General features: G+C 38.7%; 1 protein-coding gene across 1 annotated transcript in view; it reads left to right on the top strand.

The window, feature by feature from the left end:
- The window catches only part of LOC106874073 (ubiquitin carboxyl-terminal hydrolase 24), a 73,832-nt gene that overhangs the window by 24,971 nt on the left and 27,693 nt on the right, over window positions 1–21,168 (top strand). The window contains exons 15-30 of the mRNA XM_052977509.1: window positions 2,002–2,085; window positions 2,527–2,670; window positions 3,912–4,043; window positions 5,228–5,339; window positions 7,070–7,152; window positions 8,060–8,200; window positions 9,116–9,169; window positions 9,392–9,504; window positions 11,376–11,453; window positions 12,736–12,913; window positions 13,220–13,318; window positions 14,577–14,693; window positions 16,743–16,769; window positions 17,764–17,808; window positions 19,186–19,271; window positions 20,032–20,116. Coding sequence (XP_052833469.1) covers window positions 2,002–2,085; window positions 2,527–2,670; window positions 3,912–4,043; window positions 5,228–5,339; window positions 7,070–7,152; window positions 8,060–8,200; window positions 9,116–9,169; window positions 9,392–9,504; window positions 11,376–11,453; window positions 12,736–12,913; window positions 13,220–13,318; window positions 14,577–14,693; window positions 16,743–16,769; window positions 17,764–17,808; window positions 19,186–19,271; window positions 20,032–20,116 — 1,578 coding nt within the window. The remainder of the gene's footprint in view (window positions 1–2,001; window positions 2,086–2,526; window positions 2,671–3,911; window positions 4,044–5,227; window positions 5,340–7,069; window positions 7,153–8,059; window positions 8,201–9,115; window positions 9,170–9,391; window positions 9,505–11,375; window positions 11,454–12,735; window positions 12,914–13,219; window positions 13,319–14,576; window positions 14,694–16,742; window positions 16,770–17,763; window positions 17,809–19,185; window positions 19,272–20,031; window positions 20,117–21,168) is intronic.

Genomic DNA, 21,168 nt, shown 5'->3' with positions numbered 1-21,168 from the left:
AATAAGACAATTTTTTACATGAAATAAATTCGAATACAAACATTTTTTTCTGTTCTATAACACAAAATAGATAAGTATACGAAGTTTGAAAGTCTTTCGGTACCAAAAATACTACATAAAACATTAATGAAAACTGGTGCCCCCGTTTTAAACTAGATCCATAAATTCTATAGGACAGCCATTTTGATTTTCGTTCTTCAGTTACCCACCGGCAAATAAATCCTGTTTTCTTACTTTAATTTTATAAACAATATTGACATCTGTCTTTTAGTAACTTTGTACACTAACACATTTTTTTACTATTATCTACTTATTCCATAATGTTTTAACCTTGTTTACTATAATATTTTTAGATTGTAACTCTTAATAATTATATTAATACCGTTAATGTAGGGTAATTAGTTTACAGATTTTGTCTCTTTATATATATTTTTAATTCTCATGTTTATGTTTATTCCTGGAATGATTTTAGGGATTTTCTTAGGGATTTGACCTGAACAGTGACTGATTTGGGAGTAAAATCATTTCCCCGTTCTAATGAACTCGGATTGAATTTGCTTATGATTTTATATGATCCTATTTCAACTATGAAACGCGTTTAGTCTATGTACTAGTACTAACTTTTCACATTTATACTTCCATACTGTATATTATCATATTAATTTTTACTGTCCAATTTATAAATTTGACTTTTAAATTCTTTAAATTAATATTTCTATGATATATTTATGTAATTTGTTATTTGATTAAAATTTTTAGATTAAAATATTAGATATAATGAGATGGTATAAGCCTCACCGCATGGATTTGGACGGGTTCTGAGTCGACTGAGTTGTAGAGTGGTGGTTCGTCTCCAAATTAGTTATATACATATATATTATATATTAGGAAACCTGGCATAATATTATACCGATTTTTGCCTGTAAGGTTGGAATAAATTCTTTATTCCCTAATATTATTACATACAAACATACACACACACACACACACACACACACACACACATATATATATGATGTGTTAATGTGTGTATGTCCTGATGAAACCCTGTGTCCATCCTGTGGTGTCTTTGTGTAAAACATTGTTTGGATTTGTTTAGTTCATCATGATATGTTTGGCAGGTGATTCCTTACATCTTCACATTTGCCATTTGAATGACTTTATGAAATGTCACCTAATTAAATATCTCATCTCTTATCATTAAGACCATGAATAACCATATGCAACACACACACACACACATGTTTATGTTATTCTTTTCATTTAAATGTCTTCTCATTCTTAAGTAGAACTTAATATTGTGGTGAGATTTCTGTAACTCATCCTCCTCCTCCTCCTCCTGCTGCCACCTCAATCTTATGTAACCGAAACCAATGAACAATTGAACAACATGGCACATCTAGAAAACTCAGGAAACCATTCCTCGTAGCTGTGGAAGATTCTCTTGATGGTGGAGGATGTTGTAGCATGGTCTGTTCTGTTCCAATTGTTAGAATCATAATGTGAGTTTGAATTGTTAATTTGCTCTGTGGAGTTAAACCATTCCCAGATGGTCAAGTTTTCCATCCAAATTGCTGGTTCTTAATCGTTTTGATTGCATAGCTCTCAAATTATTCTGGATTAATTTGTGATACAGTTTGCCAGAAAACTGTTTAAATTTAAAACTTAAAGAAACTATACAGGATGCTGCAAAAAACTTGTCACAAACTCATCCTAAAACATTTCAACAGTGAACATAGAGTTCACTGGTTCGAACCCTGGTGGAAACTACATGAAGGCACAGAACCTGCCTCACTTCACTAGCGGTGGGGCACTTTGGCAGGTTTAAAAAAAAATGACATTGCTGGCTTTGTTCGATTTTCCTAAACTCTTCACGCTTTAGTTTAGATTTTATGAAGACGTCTTTTAAATTTGGAAGGGCCTTAGTGCCAATAACTGCCTGTTATGATGTCTGGTCATTGGGTTGAGATGATGTCTGTGTGTGTATTTGGTTTTTTTCAGGGTGCCTGGGTGTTGCCAGCCCTGAAACAGTTGCTGCATTTATGTAAAAATATTTCCAAGCAGAATCTCAACAAATCAGACAAAGTAAGTGAAGTATTTTTTGGTTAAAGCTGTGTGTGCGTGTTTGGATGGATGTATATATGTGCGGATGGATATGTATATATATATATATATATATATATATATATATATATATATATATATATATATATATATATATATATATACATATATATATATATATATGTTAGTTAGAGGAAACAGCTGTAGGAAGAAATGATTATCAATTGATTAATAAATAAATATTAACCACTAATTCTCCATTTTCTTCTCTTAATTTAATACGTATTATATATATATATGTATGTATTTATATATACATACATATGTATGCATGTGTGTGTGTGTGTGTGTGTTTTGTATAACTTTATACTGCAATAATAATTCTGAACCCTCTGCCCCATTATTTACATAAAAGAAGAAGAAAACCCAAATCCAAGACCTTTTGTTATTTTCTGCTTTCAGGGCATCCTTTATGAACTCAATCGCAATCAAGATGTGGTGAAACTAGTGACTGGAAGTTTATTAAAATGCCACAAGATGGCAGCAAGTGTTGATGGTAACTTGAACCCTGCCACTATAGTTGATGGTCGCTATACACACTCTGAGGTATTTCATTATTCTGTTCTTTTTGGATCCTGGGTAGAGAAGGCAGTGCCCATCACCCTTTATAGGGGCTTAGATTACCCTGGTATTTGACTAGTACTTTATTCTATTAACCCTGGAGGGATGAATGGTGAAGTTGACCCTAGCAGGATTTGAAATTAGAATATCAGGAACCAGAACAAATATTGCTGCAAAGCATCGTTTCTGATGCTTTGACGATTCTGCCAACTCTCTTCTCTAATAATATTGGTTTTGAATTTTGGTACAAGGGTCACAATTTTGGGGAAGGGAATTGATTGCATTCAACCTCACTCTTCAGCTGGGACTTATTTTATCGACCCCGAAAGGATGAAAGGCAAAGTTGACCTTGGTGGAATTTGAACTCTGAACATAGCAACAGGTGAAGTATCGCTAAGCATTTTGTCCAGCATGCTAACGATTCTACCTGCTTGCCACCTTAATAATAACATTAATAATAATAATAGTAATAATAATAATGATGATAATAATCCTTTCTACTATAGGCACAAAGCCTGAAATTTGGTGGGAGGTGGTAAGTCGATTACATCGACCCCAGTGTTCCATTGGCACTTATTTTATCGACTCCCGAAAGGATGAAAGGCAAAGTCGACTTCAACAGAATCTGAACTCAGAATGCAAAGACAGACAAAATGTCCCTCAGCATTTTATCCAGTGAAGTAATGAATTCTGCCAGAAAAGAAATGGAGAAGGGAATAATAATTTCATTTGGCATGAGGAGGGGAACATTTAAAAAGGCAGGTTACAGTTTTTGTTGGGGTTAACATTAAAAATCAAGTTCATGGGGAAAGACGTGATACAAACTGTACAAAGTATGTGATTACATGGGTGAAGCAGTCTTCCTGTACCTCCAATTAGGGCCAATCCAGGATCACCCTGACCATTAAGGGTACAAGCCCTCACCTAAGTGTTGTCCTCCAATCCGTTGCACATGTTTAGGGTTGGTCCCTTTGCCCTTAGCATTTCTGCAACAGTTACCCAGCTTATGATAAATTTGCTGGAGAAGAGTTCTTTCCTTTCCACATGAAATTTAAAAGTTGAATGAGAACATGACTGAAGAAGATGTCTGCCCTCAATTCTTATCAGCTCCTGTCAACCCATCCAACCCATGCCAGAATGGAAAACAGACATTAAATGACGATGATGATGATGATGATGGTGATCTCTCTCTCTCTCACTCTCTCTCTTCCTCTCTTCCTCTCCAGTATGTGTCAACTCATCTGAACTTCCTGCAGTATATTCTTCAAGTCGGTATTCAGACTTTAACTTGGAACCGAGCTCGGGAAATTTGGAGTACGTTGGTTGCTAATGTCGAGGCTTGTGATTGGGACAAAGAGGTGAGTTGTTTACTTTGTGTGTCTTACAAACATAACATTCTCTAACGCCACCCCATTTTTTGTTGTGTCCTTAAACCTCTTTGAGGTCAGCTCTGCTAGAGTGACCTCTAGGAGCCATCCCCTCCTTTACTAGCATTCTCATTTCTTATGCCACTAGTTCCCCTCCTCCGATACTCTTTTGTTCCTTTTTCTCATCAATTACTCTGTTTCCATGACAACCTTTCTCTGCACAAGACCCCTCCCAAGACATTCAGCTCTTGTGCTTACATTAAACACACATCCCTCCACACCCCGTAGATCTCTCCTTCTCCATTCAGTTCCCCTGTCCCCTAAACATCCTGTTCATTATTCCTGTACAATCCACAGGTCTCTTGTTACCCATCTCCAGCCCCATTATTAAACTTTCTCATATTAATCCCATCCTCTTTCTTAATTCCACAAACTACTAGCACCACCTCTACAAATACTGTATTCTATAACATTGTTTCAGCATAATGAAGATTTTCATTCTGTCTGATTGCCTTGTAATTTGGGGGAGATTTGGCTGCTATTTCTACCAAGTCTAGCTCCTTAGTAGAAGTTTACCTTATTAGCTCATAAAGACCCTTTTCGGTCATGAATGACCATGGGATTGCTCCTAGAAAGTTCCTCTCCGAGGCACAAGTGTGGGCAAAGTTGTTTATCAAAGACCAGCAGTCTCCCTTGCATACCAATATCTTAACTCCACATGACTGATGTTATCCAAGGGAAGGGCAAAGGGGCCAATACAGCCTGGCACCAGTGACGTCACAACTCGTTTCTACAACTGAGTGAACTGGAGCAATGTGAAATAAAGTGTCTTGCTCAAGAACACAACACAGAGCCCAGTTCGAGAATTGAACTCACTACCTCATGATTGTGAGCCTGACGCTCTAATCACTGAACCATGTGCCTCATTAGTTCATACACACATGTATACAAACACAAAATAGTCGGGTGTGATTTGAGGGAAACTTGGATGCTGTTTCTCTCAGTAAGTGTTCCCCACTTCCCTTTATTCCATTGTTGAGGTTGTTAGAAGCATAACTTCTCTTCATATATTGACTGATGGAACAATGTTGTAGATAGTTCCTTGATGTCTATGTATATCTTACCATTGGCAATGAATATGACCAATTTGTCTGACTGTTGGTTCTCTGTTTTAGACATGTTACGAATGGTTCAGTCGTGGAATTGAGGATTTAGACTCTGAAGCTGTCAGCCAGTTGTTCCAGAAAGAACTGCTCAAATTAGATCCTTCGGTTCTCAGTGAAAAAGGTCAGTAATTTTCGTTCAAAGAATTTCTTTTTCTTTTTTCTTTTTTTTTTCCAATTTCTCTTAATATCCAACTTTTTGTTGTGGTTTGAATGGGTTTGGTTTCAGTTTGCTATTAAAACGAATTCCTCAGATTTCTTTCAACAGTTTAACAGCAGATGATCTTCTCCCATCCTTTACAATAACAACCACCTTTTTTTTATTTACCCAGCATCATGATTCCTGCAATGTGATGGGTGCTTGTGTGCCGCGTAATGCTCACACTCTTTCCTCCCTCCCAATCTGCAGCTCAAGATTTTGGTTCTCTGTTTTAAGGACATCCTCCATCTTTACTGAATCCCTCTTTCCTTACATCCCTAAAATATAATGGTTGTGTAATACTATAATCCCATGATGGAAACCTCTGCCATTTTTGCATCCACCTGCATCCTGTGCACATAAGCTAAATCTGCTTGAACACTTCAGGGATTCATCACTTTATATACGTACATATATGGGCCAAGTATGAAAATACCTCTGGTTGCTACAAAAAGGCCCTCATCATGTCCCTTCCTTTATACTTGAACCGGCCATTCCATACCGGCGTCTTTCTTCACCAAACTCTTCAATCTCTCTCTCTACAGTCGGTCAGTTTCTCAAGAGGTCCAACACCCTGACCACTCTCTTACTATCACACTCACTCCCCACATCCGAAATGTGATGGACTCAGCCATTAACAACAACAGCCTTCTCTGATACCTCACACTTTTCTTTCTGCTAAATGACCACCATTGCAGATCCTATGAAACCTTGTTGTGAAGTGGTGTTTTCGAGGACTGCATGTAGAAGTAATTAACAACACTCACAAACAATTAACAGAAGATTTCTTTACTGCACATAGTATTTTCTGTGTTGGTTTTTTGACCAAAACTAACAACAACACTTACTCATGAGGAGACACATACTACTGGGATCTATGACAATTTAACTGGTATAGAAGCAATGTGTGGTTGGTCCCCCTCACCATGGGGAAAATAGTCTTGCTATATGCAGGATGAGAAAATCTGTGTCTTCTAACAGCCATGAGACTGGAGATGTCAAGCAGCTGCCAAAAAAACCCCACCTTTATTTAGGGCTCAATGAGAAAGTTCTAGAAAGTTGAATAACACGATGGCTTGATGAGTTGCTTAATTGGCTGATACTGTGAAATGAAAGTGGTCTCATTGTAGCTATCTGGCAATATGATTTCAAATCCATTACTACTTCATCCACTGGTGATTTCTTACGGCATTCACTCCTGACTGCTTGATTTTGAGAAATTTGGTGAAACCAGTGTTGTTGCTTTTGACATCAGCTGAGTTTTGCCCCACGTCAAGTGTGTGTGAATCCCCTATCAACACTGCTGGCCTAAGGGTGCCTTCATTGTTTTCCTGTAGCACCCGGGGCTGCAGTGAACTGGTGGTGAATCCCCTATAAACACTGCTTCCTCATGGGGCTCCATCCACTTCTTGATCCCCACAGCCTCCTGTTTGCGTGTCCTTAAAGGAAATAATAAAAACAATCTAATTTGTAGCATGTATTGAGTGCTACATATGAAAGAAATCCACTTCACATGAACTAAATTCAGTGAACATTGTGTGTGTATATGCGTGTAGATATCTGTCTGTCTGCATATATGTTTGTGTGTGTATGTATATATTTATATGTATGTATTGTATGAGCAGCATCATCATCGTCTTCATCTTAATTGCTAGGCTTTACCTGTGTGAAGAACTTTTTTGAATCTGCCAACCTTTATGAGCATAAACTGAAGAAATCTTCTACAGGCCTTAGTTTGGTGAGTTTTCAGATTTTTTTATATTGTGCTGCTCCTCCCCCTCACCTGCACATATTCCAACCATGACCATCCCATCTTTTATCCAGGCATAGTGTACCTAAGAGTCTGTTATCGAATGCTCCGTCATATTTTTAAGACAGAGTACTAAGATTTGAGGAGAATTTTGCTGTTATTTTTACATGACTGAATGACTCCAGATGTGTAGATTTTATTACCTCATGGCGTGGTTAAGAAGTTTGCCTTACAACTGTGTGATTGCAGGTTCAATCTCAGTATAAGGTATGGCTTCCACATTGTTCAAAAGGCAACCCAAGCCTTTTGAATAATGGAAACTGCGGAAGCTCACTGGAGCCACCGTTTAACACTGCCACCCTTGGCTCTGTGTCACAATACGTGCGAGGGTTGCAGGGGTTTTTGTGAGGGTTTTTTTTAAGCAAGTCAAGAAATGCAAGAAGGTTTTATTGGTGTAAGGTGCAACACATGCACCCATCAACTGTTTTAAAGCATTTTTAATGCTTGTTTCTTGTAAAATATTTAAAAAGACGATAATGGTTTCTTGTAACTTTTAGCATTTGTTTAGTGTGATGTGGGTCGTAAAGGAAACCCTTTTTGTGAGAAGTATTTGACCCTTTTACCTCTGGTTTGAGGATAAATGATCACTTTCTCCCTTCCTTCTTTCACTATCAGAGGCCCAACAAAATAACACAGGTAACACCTTAAACCCTATTTTAAAATGTGTAGATTTTATTTGTAGCCCTTGATGTGTGGGGAGGACCCCTTTCATATCAGCTCTTCATATGTGATTATGACATCTGTTATAGTCACATTTAACTTTGTAGTTGTAATTTTTAGAATCACATTTAACATGGTTGTGCAATTGTTAGTCACGTTAATGTTTTCTTTGCAGATTGTTGAGAAACCGGACCTGTGTGGACTCGAATTCCTCTGGGAGACCTGTTTGAACACCCCAAATGAGACGATAGCAGCAGCAGCCATCCAATTACTCCTTGACATGTCATATTCAAATTTAACTCCTAAAATAAAAAAGGTATACAATACTGTGAAATGCAGGACCTGAATTTTAAACCTTATCTTTCTTTTTTACATCTCAAATAGGGGATCAAATTGAGGAGGTGTTGAGTGTAGAACCAAACCTTGGGCAACCCATCTGAAGGCATGACAAGTCCTTAATAAAAATGCTGGGGTTGATATCTTCTCTAGTGTTGGTGGCAGGATAAAATACACAACACCCTTCCAATCACGCTGTAAATTGGTTGGTGACAGGAAGAGCGTCCACCTTTAAAATGATGTGACAACATAAAGAGGGACAGTTTTCTTTGTTGCAGTGTTTAGCAGAGGACAAAAGACCGACAAGTGGCTGAGAGACTGTCCAACGTCTTGTCTTCGTGGTGGGTAGGGATGACTACATCATCAAATGTGTCCGTTTCTTATTTAAGGTGATTTAAGGCGTGATGTGAAGATTTGGCTGTTGTTTTTGATGGGTCTTGCTACCATGTAGAGGTTTCTCTTGTTGGATCATACATGCACACACAGAGAGGGTGTGTGTTTCAGGGAGATTTGGCTGCTATTTCTTGCATATTTGGCTTCCATGTAGAGGTCTCCTTCATTGGTTGAACTTGTCAGATTACCTGCAGACTGGTGTCCTCTCCCTGAGCACATGTATCTCTCAATTTGTTTGTATTGTTTTCAATATATTACATAACTCTACTGTCTGTCACTCTGCAGTATTGTGTGAGTGTGCCCTGAAGTGGACTGGGGGGGGGGGGCTACGGTTTAAAAGTTAGGGGCAGGTACAAGTAAGGATGCAAGAAATGTTGTAGGAAAAACGAATTAGAGCAGGAATTGTTGAATGAAGGAGAGGCTGAGTGCAAGTGAATGGTGGTAGGCTATGGGTTGGCAACCATTCACTGTTTCTCTAATGCAGCATTGTTTTTCATTTCAGGATCCTGTGAACCTTCACAAAAAATTCATCACAGAATGTTACAACAGACTGGAGGTTAGTAAAGTGCATTGGTCAGTGAGATGTTTTGTGACAGGGTTCTAGGCAAACTGGCCTTTTCTTCTGTGGTGGTCATGGTGAGGAAGTCAGGATGGTGAATTGTTGAAGTGTTGAGGGGAAGCAGTAATCAGCGTTAAGGACTGCTGCTGTATAACTTTGGTTAATTAATCTGTAATTAATTTAATGTGAAACTAACAAGAGTTGTTATTGTTATTTCAGGTGGCCCGGATAGGAATTGGTGGCTCCGCCCTGGGCCAAGTGATTCTCAGTGCCACTAAAATACTAACTGCTGTCATTGTACCAGATGTTGCTTCTGGGACTGTACCATCCAAGTAAGTCAGGAAATTTCACTTCCACTCCACTCAACTCCACTCCACTCCACCTCTACTGCACTCCACCTTAACTCCACTCCACCTCCACTGATCCTCTCCACCATAATTATTTCAATGTTTCTCTTTTGTCTTTCATATTTCCACATCCTTCACTTTCTCGCTGCTTTCGCTGCCCCATTGTGCGACACCGTGGTCAAGTGTCTTCCCCTTCTGGCCCTCGGTCAACCAAAGCCTTCTCAGTGCATTTGCTGTGTCTGTGGAGTACTCAGCCACTTGCATGTTAATTACAAGCAAGCTGTTCTGTTGTTCAGCTCAGCTGGAAACCTCATAGCTGTAACCGATGGTGTACCACTTGTGATGCAACGATGCACCACTATTTACTGGAAGTAGCAGTAGGAGGGTATAAAATACCACTTGATAAAATCAGAGCCAATGCTCCAAAAACATTATTATAAAGCTTAGCCACCTTATTAATGTTATTAATAATGGCAATAATTCTTCTTCATATATATATATATATATATATATATATATATATATATATATATATATGTATGTATGAGGTTGAGTAAAGAAAGGGATTGCTCTTTCCAGGGATGTCTTACATCCAAGCTTCCTCTGGTTTATCCATCTATCTTTGAATTTACTGTAATTTGATTCTGTAGTGTTGTTGCTATTAGTGTTTAATATACACTTAGTACTACACACATTATGGAGTTGATTTGGCTCTATTCAAACTCTCCATTTTATATTATTATTATTATTATTATATACTTGCTTAGAAGCGATGCAGATTAGCAGTTTTTTGACTTGAGTCGAATAGAACAGACTTCTTGAAATCCTTGTCCGAGTCCCCCTCTAAATGGAGTCAGGACAGGCTGCCTTGTGCTGGCCTCAAGTTGTATCAATTATAACAATGACATCAAACCAAATAATATTTTGAGTGATTTCAAAATATTGTTATTGGGTTTTGACTTCATTACACACACACACATATATATATATATATATATCTATAAGAATTTAAGGAATGGAGAAAACGCATGTTATAATTGCATACTTTATTCCTACATATGTTTCAAAGGATTACAACCTGTGTGATCCATAGGGATCTTTGATATTAAAATTGTAACCTTCTCATCAGGGAAAGCATGGGAATCATCTTAAACGTAAGACATTATGACCGATTATGAAAACAATAGATGGATAAGGTTATGACTTGATTCATTTGAAAAAATACTGTTAGAGAATTGGAATTCAGAAGAATTTTTATTCATTAAGATAGAAGAAATACACATAATTATATATATATAATATATATATATATATATATATATATATATATATATATATATATATATATATATATATATATATATGCATATGTATGCGTGTGTATATGCACACACACACAGAGACATAAGCACACGCACCCGTGTGTGTGTCCATCTTCTTTTGTCTGGACACTACATGATGTTTATGAAATGAATGTCTCCATCTTAAAAGTGGAGATTCATTTCCAATCTTCTGTGAAAACACGTCTGGCCAAGGGGCAATATTACCTTACTTGGAAACAGGTGAGGGTTGGTGACAGGAAGGGTATCCAGCTGTAGAAAGTCTGCCTCAACAAATTCTGTCTGATCCATGGAAAAATGGACCTTAAACCAGCCAGTGATGGTGGTGATGAGTTGATCAACCTTCATATTTCAATGAATGTGTGTTGCTGTCCCTTTTTTTATGTGAATTGATCAACTTTAACATTTCATTAACAGATAATGAGTGTCTGCTCAATATTGCAGAACATTTTGTGTTCATAGAATTGTGTGGAACGTTCAACTTTAAGAATTTTCTATTTTCTGTCTCTTTCTCAGCTGTGCCAATAAAACTGACCAGAATCCAGTCACAGTTGAAACCAGGCGGCCCCCTTCCCGGGACCCCATTTACTTCCGGTATGTAAGAAAACTTGGTTTTTTTTTTTCCACTTGGCTGATAACCCTTTAGCATTTCAACCACCCATATCCAGCCCAAATATTCTGTTTTATCTTCAGACTGGCCAGATCCAGCCTCTCCCACCTACCTTGCAATGCCATATTAAAAACAAGCAATCACAACTTTGAAACCTTCAAGCTTAAAAGTAATACAGTTGTGGCAGATATTAGTGTCATGCAACTGACACCCGTGCCTGTGGCACATAAAAGCACCCATTGCACTCTTGGAGTGGTTGGTGCTACGACGAACATCCAACCTCAAAAACCATGCTAAATACTTGGCTTCTTCAAAGCAAATTGTTTTACATTGTCTGCGTACAATCGATCAGAGAAAGAGTGAAAATTTGTCATAATTTTCAAGGATTCTCCTTTTGAGGTCCCTGGGTGAATGAATGCATCAAAACACACACACACACACACACATACACACCCTCAACCAATGCAGCTAACAACAAACCCCCAAGAACTGTCTTGAGTTACACAAAAGAGTCTCGTCACTTTGTCAGTGATTGACTTTGATTCTGCCAAAGAGAAAAGAATTCCAAATTAATCCCAAAACAAACCACACACACACACACACACACACATCTTTTACTTGCTTGTCATTAGACTATAGCCATGCTGGTGCAATACCATGAATTTTAGCTGGACAAATTGACCATAATACTTTTTTTTATTAAGCCTGGTACTTATTTTATCAGTCTTTTTTGCTGAACCACTAAGTTACAAGGACAGAAACACACCGATGCCGGTTGTCAAGTGGTGGTTGGGGTCAAACACAAACTCAAAGATACACACACACACACATGTATGTATGTATACAGCAGGCTTCTTTCAGTTTCCATCCACCAAATCCACTCACAAGGCTTTGATTGGCCCAGTAGAAAGCACTTACCCATGTAGTGAGACTGAACTCATGCAGTTGAGAAGCCAGCTTCTTACCGCACCACCACATCTGTGCCTTGTAAGTATTTACATGCATGCTTAGTCCACTCTGCTGAGTGGTTGGCACTATAGGAAGGGCATGCAGCTGTAAAAATCCTGCCACAACCATCACAGAAGTCTTGTGCTGGTGGTACTGTCCCACCCATGCTAGCATGGAAGGCAGACATTAAACAACAACGATGATGTATATAAATACATATATACACACATCCATGTATTTTAGGAGTGGTGGTGATACTAAGCATATTAGTACTGTCGGCTGTAACGTGATTTGAACCTGTGTTTGTGTGTTTTGTAGACCAGTGAAGCTGCTGAACATAGAACGTTTATTGTGGATAGCTGAGGCGTACATCCTAAACGTGGAGGAGGTCCATGTAAGTCCGCGCAGTATCCTACCCCATGGGACTTCATTCCAGGGTCAACAGATTAATCTGTTCATCTCATCAGAATTACAGAAGCAAGAGTTTGTCTTGATGGTCAGTATTGATGCCAGCCCTTTTTTTTTTTTGTCCCCCATTATATCTCTCTATGTTTGTCCCTCTATTTCTTCTTGCATGTCTCTAGCTGCCCCCACCCACCTGAGTCTCTTCCTGCTCTTTCCCGCCTTTCCTCTCTCCTCTCTGTATTCCTGTCTCAAGTTTCATCATGCATTAATCTCCATGCATTAATCTTCATACATTAATCTGTGTTTTAGTTTTCATGTGTTAATCTTTGTACATTATTCTTCATACGTTATTCTTCATACGTTAATCTTCATGCATTAATCTTGTTTCTATCTGTAGAGCCATAGTAATGAAATGTTAGCGTTGGTGAGGATCAAGATTGCCAACCATCTCCGACAGTTTGTTGATCAAATTCAGATTTATGCAAATGAGAAACTTGTAAGTAAACTGTTTTTGCTTGTTTATTTTTTTTATAGTTTGTGTTACTTTGTTTTTTGGTAATTTGCACAATTGTTCTGCATTTTGTGTAGTTTGGTGTGGAAGTGGGGTGGGGGGTGTCTATCTTCCAGTCACCATGGTGATAATGTCTCCCTCACCAGTATCATGCAAAAAAAAAAAAAGCAAAAATCCCTGTGTTGAGACTCCAGTCGGTTGCCACCCCAGTCCTCCTTTAGTCCTCCTTCACTCACTCTCTTTTCTTATTCTCTAACTTGTTTTCTTTTTCTTTTCCAACTGGGATATCCCTGTATTGACTTTGCAACAAGACCCCTATCCTTGTCACCACTATACCTTTCAGTTCTCTCAACCTGCACAAAGCCACCCCTGCTTCAATACTACTCCCCTCTCCTAGCCAAGGAATTTTGTCCTGCAAGTGTTTGGTGACCCCATTGGTGCTGGTGCTCTATAAAAAGCAACCCAGTGCCACTCTGTAAAGTGGTTGGCATACTAAGAAGGGCATCCAGCCATAGCAAACCCTGCCAAAACAGACAATGGAACCTGGTGTGGCTCCCAGCCTTACCAGCTCCTGTCAAACCATCCAACCCATGCCAGCATGGAAAAACGGATGTTAAATGATGAGGATGATGATGCTTTACGTCTTGATAAATCAAATAATTAACACCAATAACATGTGACATGATTTATTTAATGGTTTTGTCAGATGAGGAACCACAGCATCAGCCATCCCTTTTATAGGGATTCCAGGAGAGAGAGATAAGCAAAGGGGAAACCACCTCGTCCCGTAAATTATTGAGGAACTGCTGTCAATGTTTGTTGCTGGACCCCACTGATGACATCGAAAGCTGAGTGGTGTATTGTGTCCCATCCTATCTGATGGGGTTGCTTTTAGCCCTTGCTCGGTGGTCTGGGGCTAGGGTAGAAATCACTTAACTCAATACAGTGGGACAAGGATGGCCCTTTAGATTAAGTCACATTCCATCTAAAGGGATTGATAAAATCACTTGCTTCAAGTGCCATGTAATGAGATTGAACTGTGAACCTTGTGGCTGTGAACATGTTAACCAGTCATCAGTCATGTCTACAGCCACCCAGCAACATAACAAACCATTCGTCAATCAATTTACAGGCCTGAGTCTTTCTGCTATTCTGTGCTTGCTTCCCTCTTCTCCCAGTTTTCAATTGTCACCTCGTTAATCTGTCTTGTTTCTCTAACGAACTTTGCCATTGATTTTTCCAGTTGAGCTGTAACAAGGACCAGAAACTGCTGCATCAATTAGACTTTGAAGACAACCAGATTCTGCAAGTGCGTATCTGCTCTGCCAGTAACGCTGCATCAAACAACCAGGTGAAAGAAGTAAGTGTGGGTTATTACCTTTGGATTACTGAATGTGGTTTGGCGGTGGGGTGGGGGTGCTGTTAATTCTGCACATTTGCAGGGTTTTATTGCTGTAGCGATCTCACTGCACCTCTGCCATCACCTCCATTATCATGACAGCTTCTCCCACTACCACCACAAGCATACTCCCTCCTCCTGCACAACCATCACACACAACCTATTCCCTCTCCCCCTGACCGTTGTTGCTGTCAACCTGCAAAGGCATTAAAAGACCCTCTACACCACCACTGCACTCTTTCAATGTAGCAGCTAAATCTCCCTCAAGCCTGGCCCCATATTTACATATTCTTTGTTCTTTAAGTTGCTAACCCTCAAAACCCTAACCTCATCACCGCAATAAGGATGAGGGCCCACAATAGGATGACTTCAAAACCTGATCAGCTGACATTACCCTATAATTTGGTTGTTTCATCACATCTGACACCTTTTCCATTTCTATAAAGGTGTCACCTAAAACAGATATTGTGTTTCTAGAGTCACAATCAGTCAGACCGTATTGACTCTGACTCCAGTTAAATGTTAACTGGAGTCAAAATGCATTAGAATTTTCCAATTTCTCAAATAATGATTTTCTTTTTTCCACTGAAAATAATGAAATCAGATTTAAGGGCTTCTATGAATTAGGACCTGTTAGAAATAATTCTGTTTCTTAGAAGAAAATGTTAGTCAATTTCAGATTAAGGTCTTTGATTTAACCCCTATTCTATAAATACAAGGTTTCTGGGATAAATGTTGAGATAGCTTTTTCAATATTTTACAGTATAATTTATATTTTATGTAATCTTTCAATTTTAGATTCCAACAAGGTTTAAAACTCCTTGAGACCACTCCTGGTTATATTATACAAACTTGCTGTTTTAAAAAGTGCTTAATTAAAACCTGCTCCCATCAAAACTCCCTGTTAATTTATGTTCCAAATACCAGATTATTTTGCTAATTTCTTCATTATTTTCATAATTAATTAAACCAAAGACAACACATGTTAAGAACAGGGGTTAATCTGAAAAACAAAGGTTTTTATGTATCTAATTAAGTTTGTGTCTGTTAAAACGGTCATTCGTTAAGTGAGTTTAGGTGTTCAATCGTTAATGTTTAATTTGGATGGATTTTACTGTTTCGAAACGGTCAACAAAGACGTTCTTGATTTTCTTTCACGTTTTTACCTTTTGTTTCTCTTGTAATTTACAACTTTTGATAAAAACGGCTTTTTTAGTCAAATATTTTTTTTGTAACTTTTTCTATAGATGAAGCTTAGCTGTCACTCACAAATGACTTTGACTGGGGGAGGGGTAGATCACTAATTTCTTTTTAGGGGCCTTTGTAGTTACAAGCAGATAGAGACACCATCTTGGCCCTTATCTCCTTAATACTGCAGATCGTTGAAGATGAGAGAGAGCTGCACCAACACTTGGCTGGTACACATTTCCAGCTGAGTGGACTGGACCAATGTGAAATGAAGAGCCTTGCTCAAGGAAATGGCATGTTGCCCTGGTCTAGAAATGAACCTGTGGTTTTGTGATTGTGAACCCGGCACTCTAACCACTAGGCCAGGTGTTGCCTTTCATGAAAGTATAAAAGAAGCCATCACAACATAGTTGTGGCCTTTTAAAACCTTAATTAGTTCAGATGCTAAAAAATGGCCAGGTGACTTATAATGGTCATATATGTTGTGTGTTTTTATTTAATATAAGGAAAATATAATTAGTTTAATTAGAAATGGAAGAGATGGAGTCAGTGTTCCTATAAATTGGAGAAGTCAAAGATTTTGTATCTCAATTTCACTGGCCCTTGGTCAGCCAGTTTCGTTATTACTCCCTGTCATCTGAAAATTACATCTCGTTTGCTTGTGGAAATCTATGCCCTCCACAATGCTGCTCTAATGTGACAAGATTGTGATGTAGGATTGACTTTTAATCAAGTTATTTCTTGAAATAATTGGAGTAGCTTCCACTGGGGTTTGAACTTGTAAACCTCGTACTCACTCTGTACTCTCTTTAATCTTTCCAGATTCAAGAATGTCTACGACTTGACCAGGTAAACTTTGTTTTCCTCGATGCTTCCCCCGCCTTTTTGTTCAGCTTTTGTTCCTCTCCTTATTCGATGGAAATCTCACTTGTTGTGCTCTTTATTTTTGTCCTTGTATTGCCGTCAATGTTTGAGGCCCCAGGGCTGGGGTGGGGGTGGTTTCAATAAAATATAGTACTTGTTGGTATAGGCCCCTCCCCTCAAAACTCTTGTCCTTGTGACTAAATTAGAAACTATAAAGGTGGTGAGCTGGTAGAACTGTTGCAGAATCAGAAAAAAGAAAATGCTTTGTGGCTTTTGTTGTGTCTCTTTAGGTTCTGAGTTCAAATCCTGCCAAGGCTAGCTTTGCTTTTCATCCCTTTGGGGTTGATAAAATAAAGCACCAGTCAAATACTGAGGTCAGTGTAATCAACTACCCCCCCCCCCTTGAAATAGCTGGCCTTGTACCAAAATTTGAAACAGTCATCATCATCATCATCATGATCACCATTAATGTGGAGAGCTGGCAGAATCGTTATCATTGCTGGACAAGATGTTTAGTGGCATTTTGTCCGTTTTTATGTTCTGAGTTCAAATTCTGCTGAGGTCGACTTTGCCTTTCATCCTTTTAGACTTGATAATGTAAGTACCAGTTGAGCATGGGGGTCACTGTCATCAGCTGGTCCCCTCTCCCACAATTTCTGCTCTTGTGCATGTGGGAGAAAGGATTATTCTTGCTGTTGTTGTTGTTTTTGTTGTTCTTCTGTGTTGAGGGTTGTTGGGTGGCAGACACCTGGCCCTCGAGTGACTTTAGAGGCATGCGATGTGTCTGTGGAGGGTAGCATTTAGGTGTAGAATTGGCAAAAGATTAAAGTAAAATGAAGCTGGAGAAGAGGAAGGAACTCCTTTTCAAATTTCTGTTGCATGAGTAATTTAGAGAGGGGGGGGGGCAGAAATTATGTATGTGCATTTTACCTGTCATGTAGGTGTTTAATTTTGTTGTTTGAAATCCGTTTCCTTCCAGCCCCATGCCAGTCCATCATCTAAACAGAATTTTGATTTGGATCAGGTGAGCTTCACTGTTTTCTATTATTATTACTTTTTCCCGATAACCTTTCACCAAACTACCCAACTATTAAAAATGCTAAATGGAATCATGGGATGAGATCATCAAACTCCATCAGTCTCCTTGTTATGGTATTTTTTACTAATTAGATTTAATGCTGGCCCTGCATGCATATATATTAATTAGACATAATTAAATAGAGTTGACCATCATTAACGACTATTGTTGTTTATATACAACCACAAATTGGAAATCATGTGAACTAAGTTTTAATTATTGTCGTTACTTCCTCATCAATACTAATGACCCTTTAATTACTGTCATTTAATCAATCCCTCTCAGACATGTCTCTTAGCATTGGTGCAAAGCAAATGCCAGATAACCCCTTCCCCCCACTGGAAAGGATACTAATTGTCTGAGTAAACATTCACCAATTCCAGTTGGCTTACCTGAGGGAATGTAGAATTTAGTTTTCTGGCCATAATACACAACACACTTGGCTTCAGCAAAACATCACTTGGTGTCACTGGAGTACGACAGGTGTATATATACATCACTGGTATATAACTGTTGTATTACCAGTGTAAATATGTATATCACTAATGTGAACACTGTTGTATGTTTTACCGTTGAAAGCTAACCTTGATGGGAGATACCAGTGATTGTATGGGGGAAGATATTTGAACAGAGAAGGAATTCTGTCATTTCTCGATCATTTTCCATGCCTGACTGGGTTTGATAGGTCCTAATTGTCCAAATCAGTTTTTTATTTGAAATTATTATTCACACCTCCTTAAAAGGTCAGTAGACCACATTCTCACCCGAGTGTTCCATTTTCAGTTTGGTTCCTTCAGCTGTTTGCCCTTTCTATCATTCACTCCTTTACAAATGGCATGAGGTGTGTTTTATCGTTGCCCCAGCTGGCCGTGCCATTCTCTGCAATTTCCTGTTGGTGGAAATTAGAAATTTGAAAATATTTCATAGGGGGTCTTGTTAGGGATAAGAAGATACAATGTGGTTGACAGGGTTAAATGATAAGGTGAGCTCCAACACAAGTGGGAGACACTGTACTAGCAGTGGTGCTGGTGTCATTGTCCTGAAAATGTGGCACTCTTCAGCAATTAACTCTTTTCACACCAACCTGGAATTCTCCCTGATTCGATCGTACAAACTTCCTGTTTTAAAATTATCTTCAATTCTTCCATCCAAATTAATTTCTGTTCCAAATGTCAGCTTAATTACAATAAAGTTATTTTTACTAAATTCTTCTCAATTTCCTCAGAATCACTTGAAATCTAACAGACACCACTCATCCATAAACCAAGTCTTCAGCAGTCCAATGTCTTTGTCAACATTAATTTTTTTTGTTATTGCTTTCAGGAGAAGATGCTTCCCGGTGTGATTATGGCGATTGGTGGACAAGTTTTTGATATGTTGTATCAATTAGCTGAACTGGAAGAGCCAAAGTAAGCACACACACACACTTTCTCTTACCCTCCACTCTACCCCCCCCTCTCTCTCTCTCGCTTGCCTTTTTCCTTCTTTCCCACTGCTTCAGCTATCCATGTTTCTCTGGTTTTTGTTTTTTTTTCTGTCTGTCTGTTTGTCTCTGTATGTATGTTTGCCCATTTATACCTATCAATATGTATTTATGTATCCTTTATATGTCTGTCTGTCCCTGGGTTTTCCACCCTTCATCTCAACCATTTAGTCACGTCTGGATTGTACTGTATATTTCTCCAGGATATTTGAAGCAGTTTCTCCCTTGCCACCACCACCACCACTACTACTATCACCTAAACTAGGACTGAGCTAAACAAGGAGAAGAAGAAGAAGAAGACACAATAGATACATGCAGTCCTAGATACACTTATATCTAAATGAAAGATGGGCTGGTCATGGCTGGAACATTTTTGGTCATAAGTTTGTTGGATTAGCACTGACCCAGAGCTAAACAACAACAGTAAGGAAGGACACATTAGATAATGTAGTCCTAGATACACTATGCCAGAATAAAAGATGGGATGGTCATGGCTGGAACATTTTGGGATTAACACTGACCTAGTGTCAAACACCAACATTCACAGTTACCTCCCCTTCTCCTATATTTCAGTAACATGTAAACCATCTTTAACCTTTCTTATATCGATGTAATGTATCTCTCTTTTTTTCTCTCTCTCTCTTTCTTTCTGTCTCCGTGTCCCCTGTTGTGGTGCCGTTGGCCAGAATCACATGTCGGGTGAGGAAGCTGTTGATGTTGATCCCTACTGACCCTTCCATATCGGACGCCTTTGATTCCATCAGTCAACGAGTGAGTCACTTCTTTTTTTCATTTTCTACCGCCCCCCCCCTGCAATAAGCACTGTCGCATAACATCCACCCCAGTAAGTTAGACAAGTGTCACATCCAAGAGAAGCTTCAACTCTCATCCACTTAACATTATTTAAAACTAAGCAAACAAGTGAGGTTGCAAGGGAGGTGGTGTTGAGTATATTGCCCAAGGCTTTATCATTTCATCAAGTTTAAAAAGTCACATCAAACTCAAATGTCATTGACAGACATAAAGGCTTCACCTGTTTCTAAGTGAGGCTTTTATGCCACAGAATTAACTTGCCCCTAGTATGTTACCGGTATCACTAATGACTTTCCCTAATCCACGAAAGGTAAAGTCGACCCTGGTAGGTTTGAAATGGGAGGAAAGGCGGGATGAATATATATATGACTCTTACACCGTCCTGAGACATGTAGTCCACAGGGTATGCTATAAGCCATAGCAAGATATTTTCCACCAAAGATTCTCAGCATGCGTTCCTGAAATGTCAGAATTCTTTATGGTTGTAACACAAGTCTGAAGACAAAGAGAGAGAAAGAGTTGATACGCTTGGTACTTCTTTAGACTCCATTCCCCTACAACTGAATATTTTATTTCATGAGCTCTGGCTCTCATCAGGTGCTGTGAAAAGACAGATTGCTTGTGTGATCTTATAAATAATGATAGTAACGAATGCAGCCTGTATCCCCATGGAAACAGAAGAGAGTAGAATCAACAAGGATGTGAGTGTGTGGGGGTGTGAGTGAAAGATGGATGTAAGCACAGAGTTGGAGGTGTTTGGATATATGGAACACCCTTGATCATGGATCTGTTCAGTGTGGGCTGACCTAGGGTTAAACAACAACAAAAAGAAACTATATAATAACACATTTCCAACAACATAAACAAACATTCCTCTGCCTCCATACCCATTTGACTTTGTTTCCTCATAACTTTCTTAATTAGGCAAAAAGTTTTAATGAACAATTACACAGCAACACTATTTCAATGGCTGAAGACGACGATTCTCTCAATGAAATTTTATTAAGTTT

The sequence above is a fragment of the Octopus bimaculoides genome, chromosome 28, assembly GCF_001194135.2.
Source record: "Octopus bimaculoides isolate UCB-OBI-ISO-001 chromosome 28, ASM119413v2, whole genome shotgun sequence".
NCBI lineage: Eukaryota > Metazoa > Mollusca > Cephalopoda > Octopoda > Octopodidae > Octopus > Octopus bimaculoides.
This window is presented reverse-complemented; position numbering and strand designations above follow the sequence as displayed.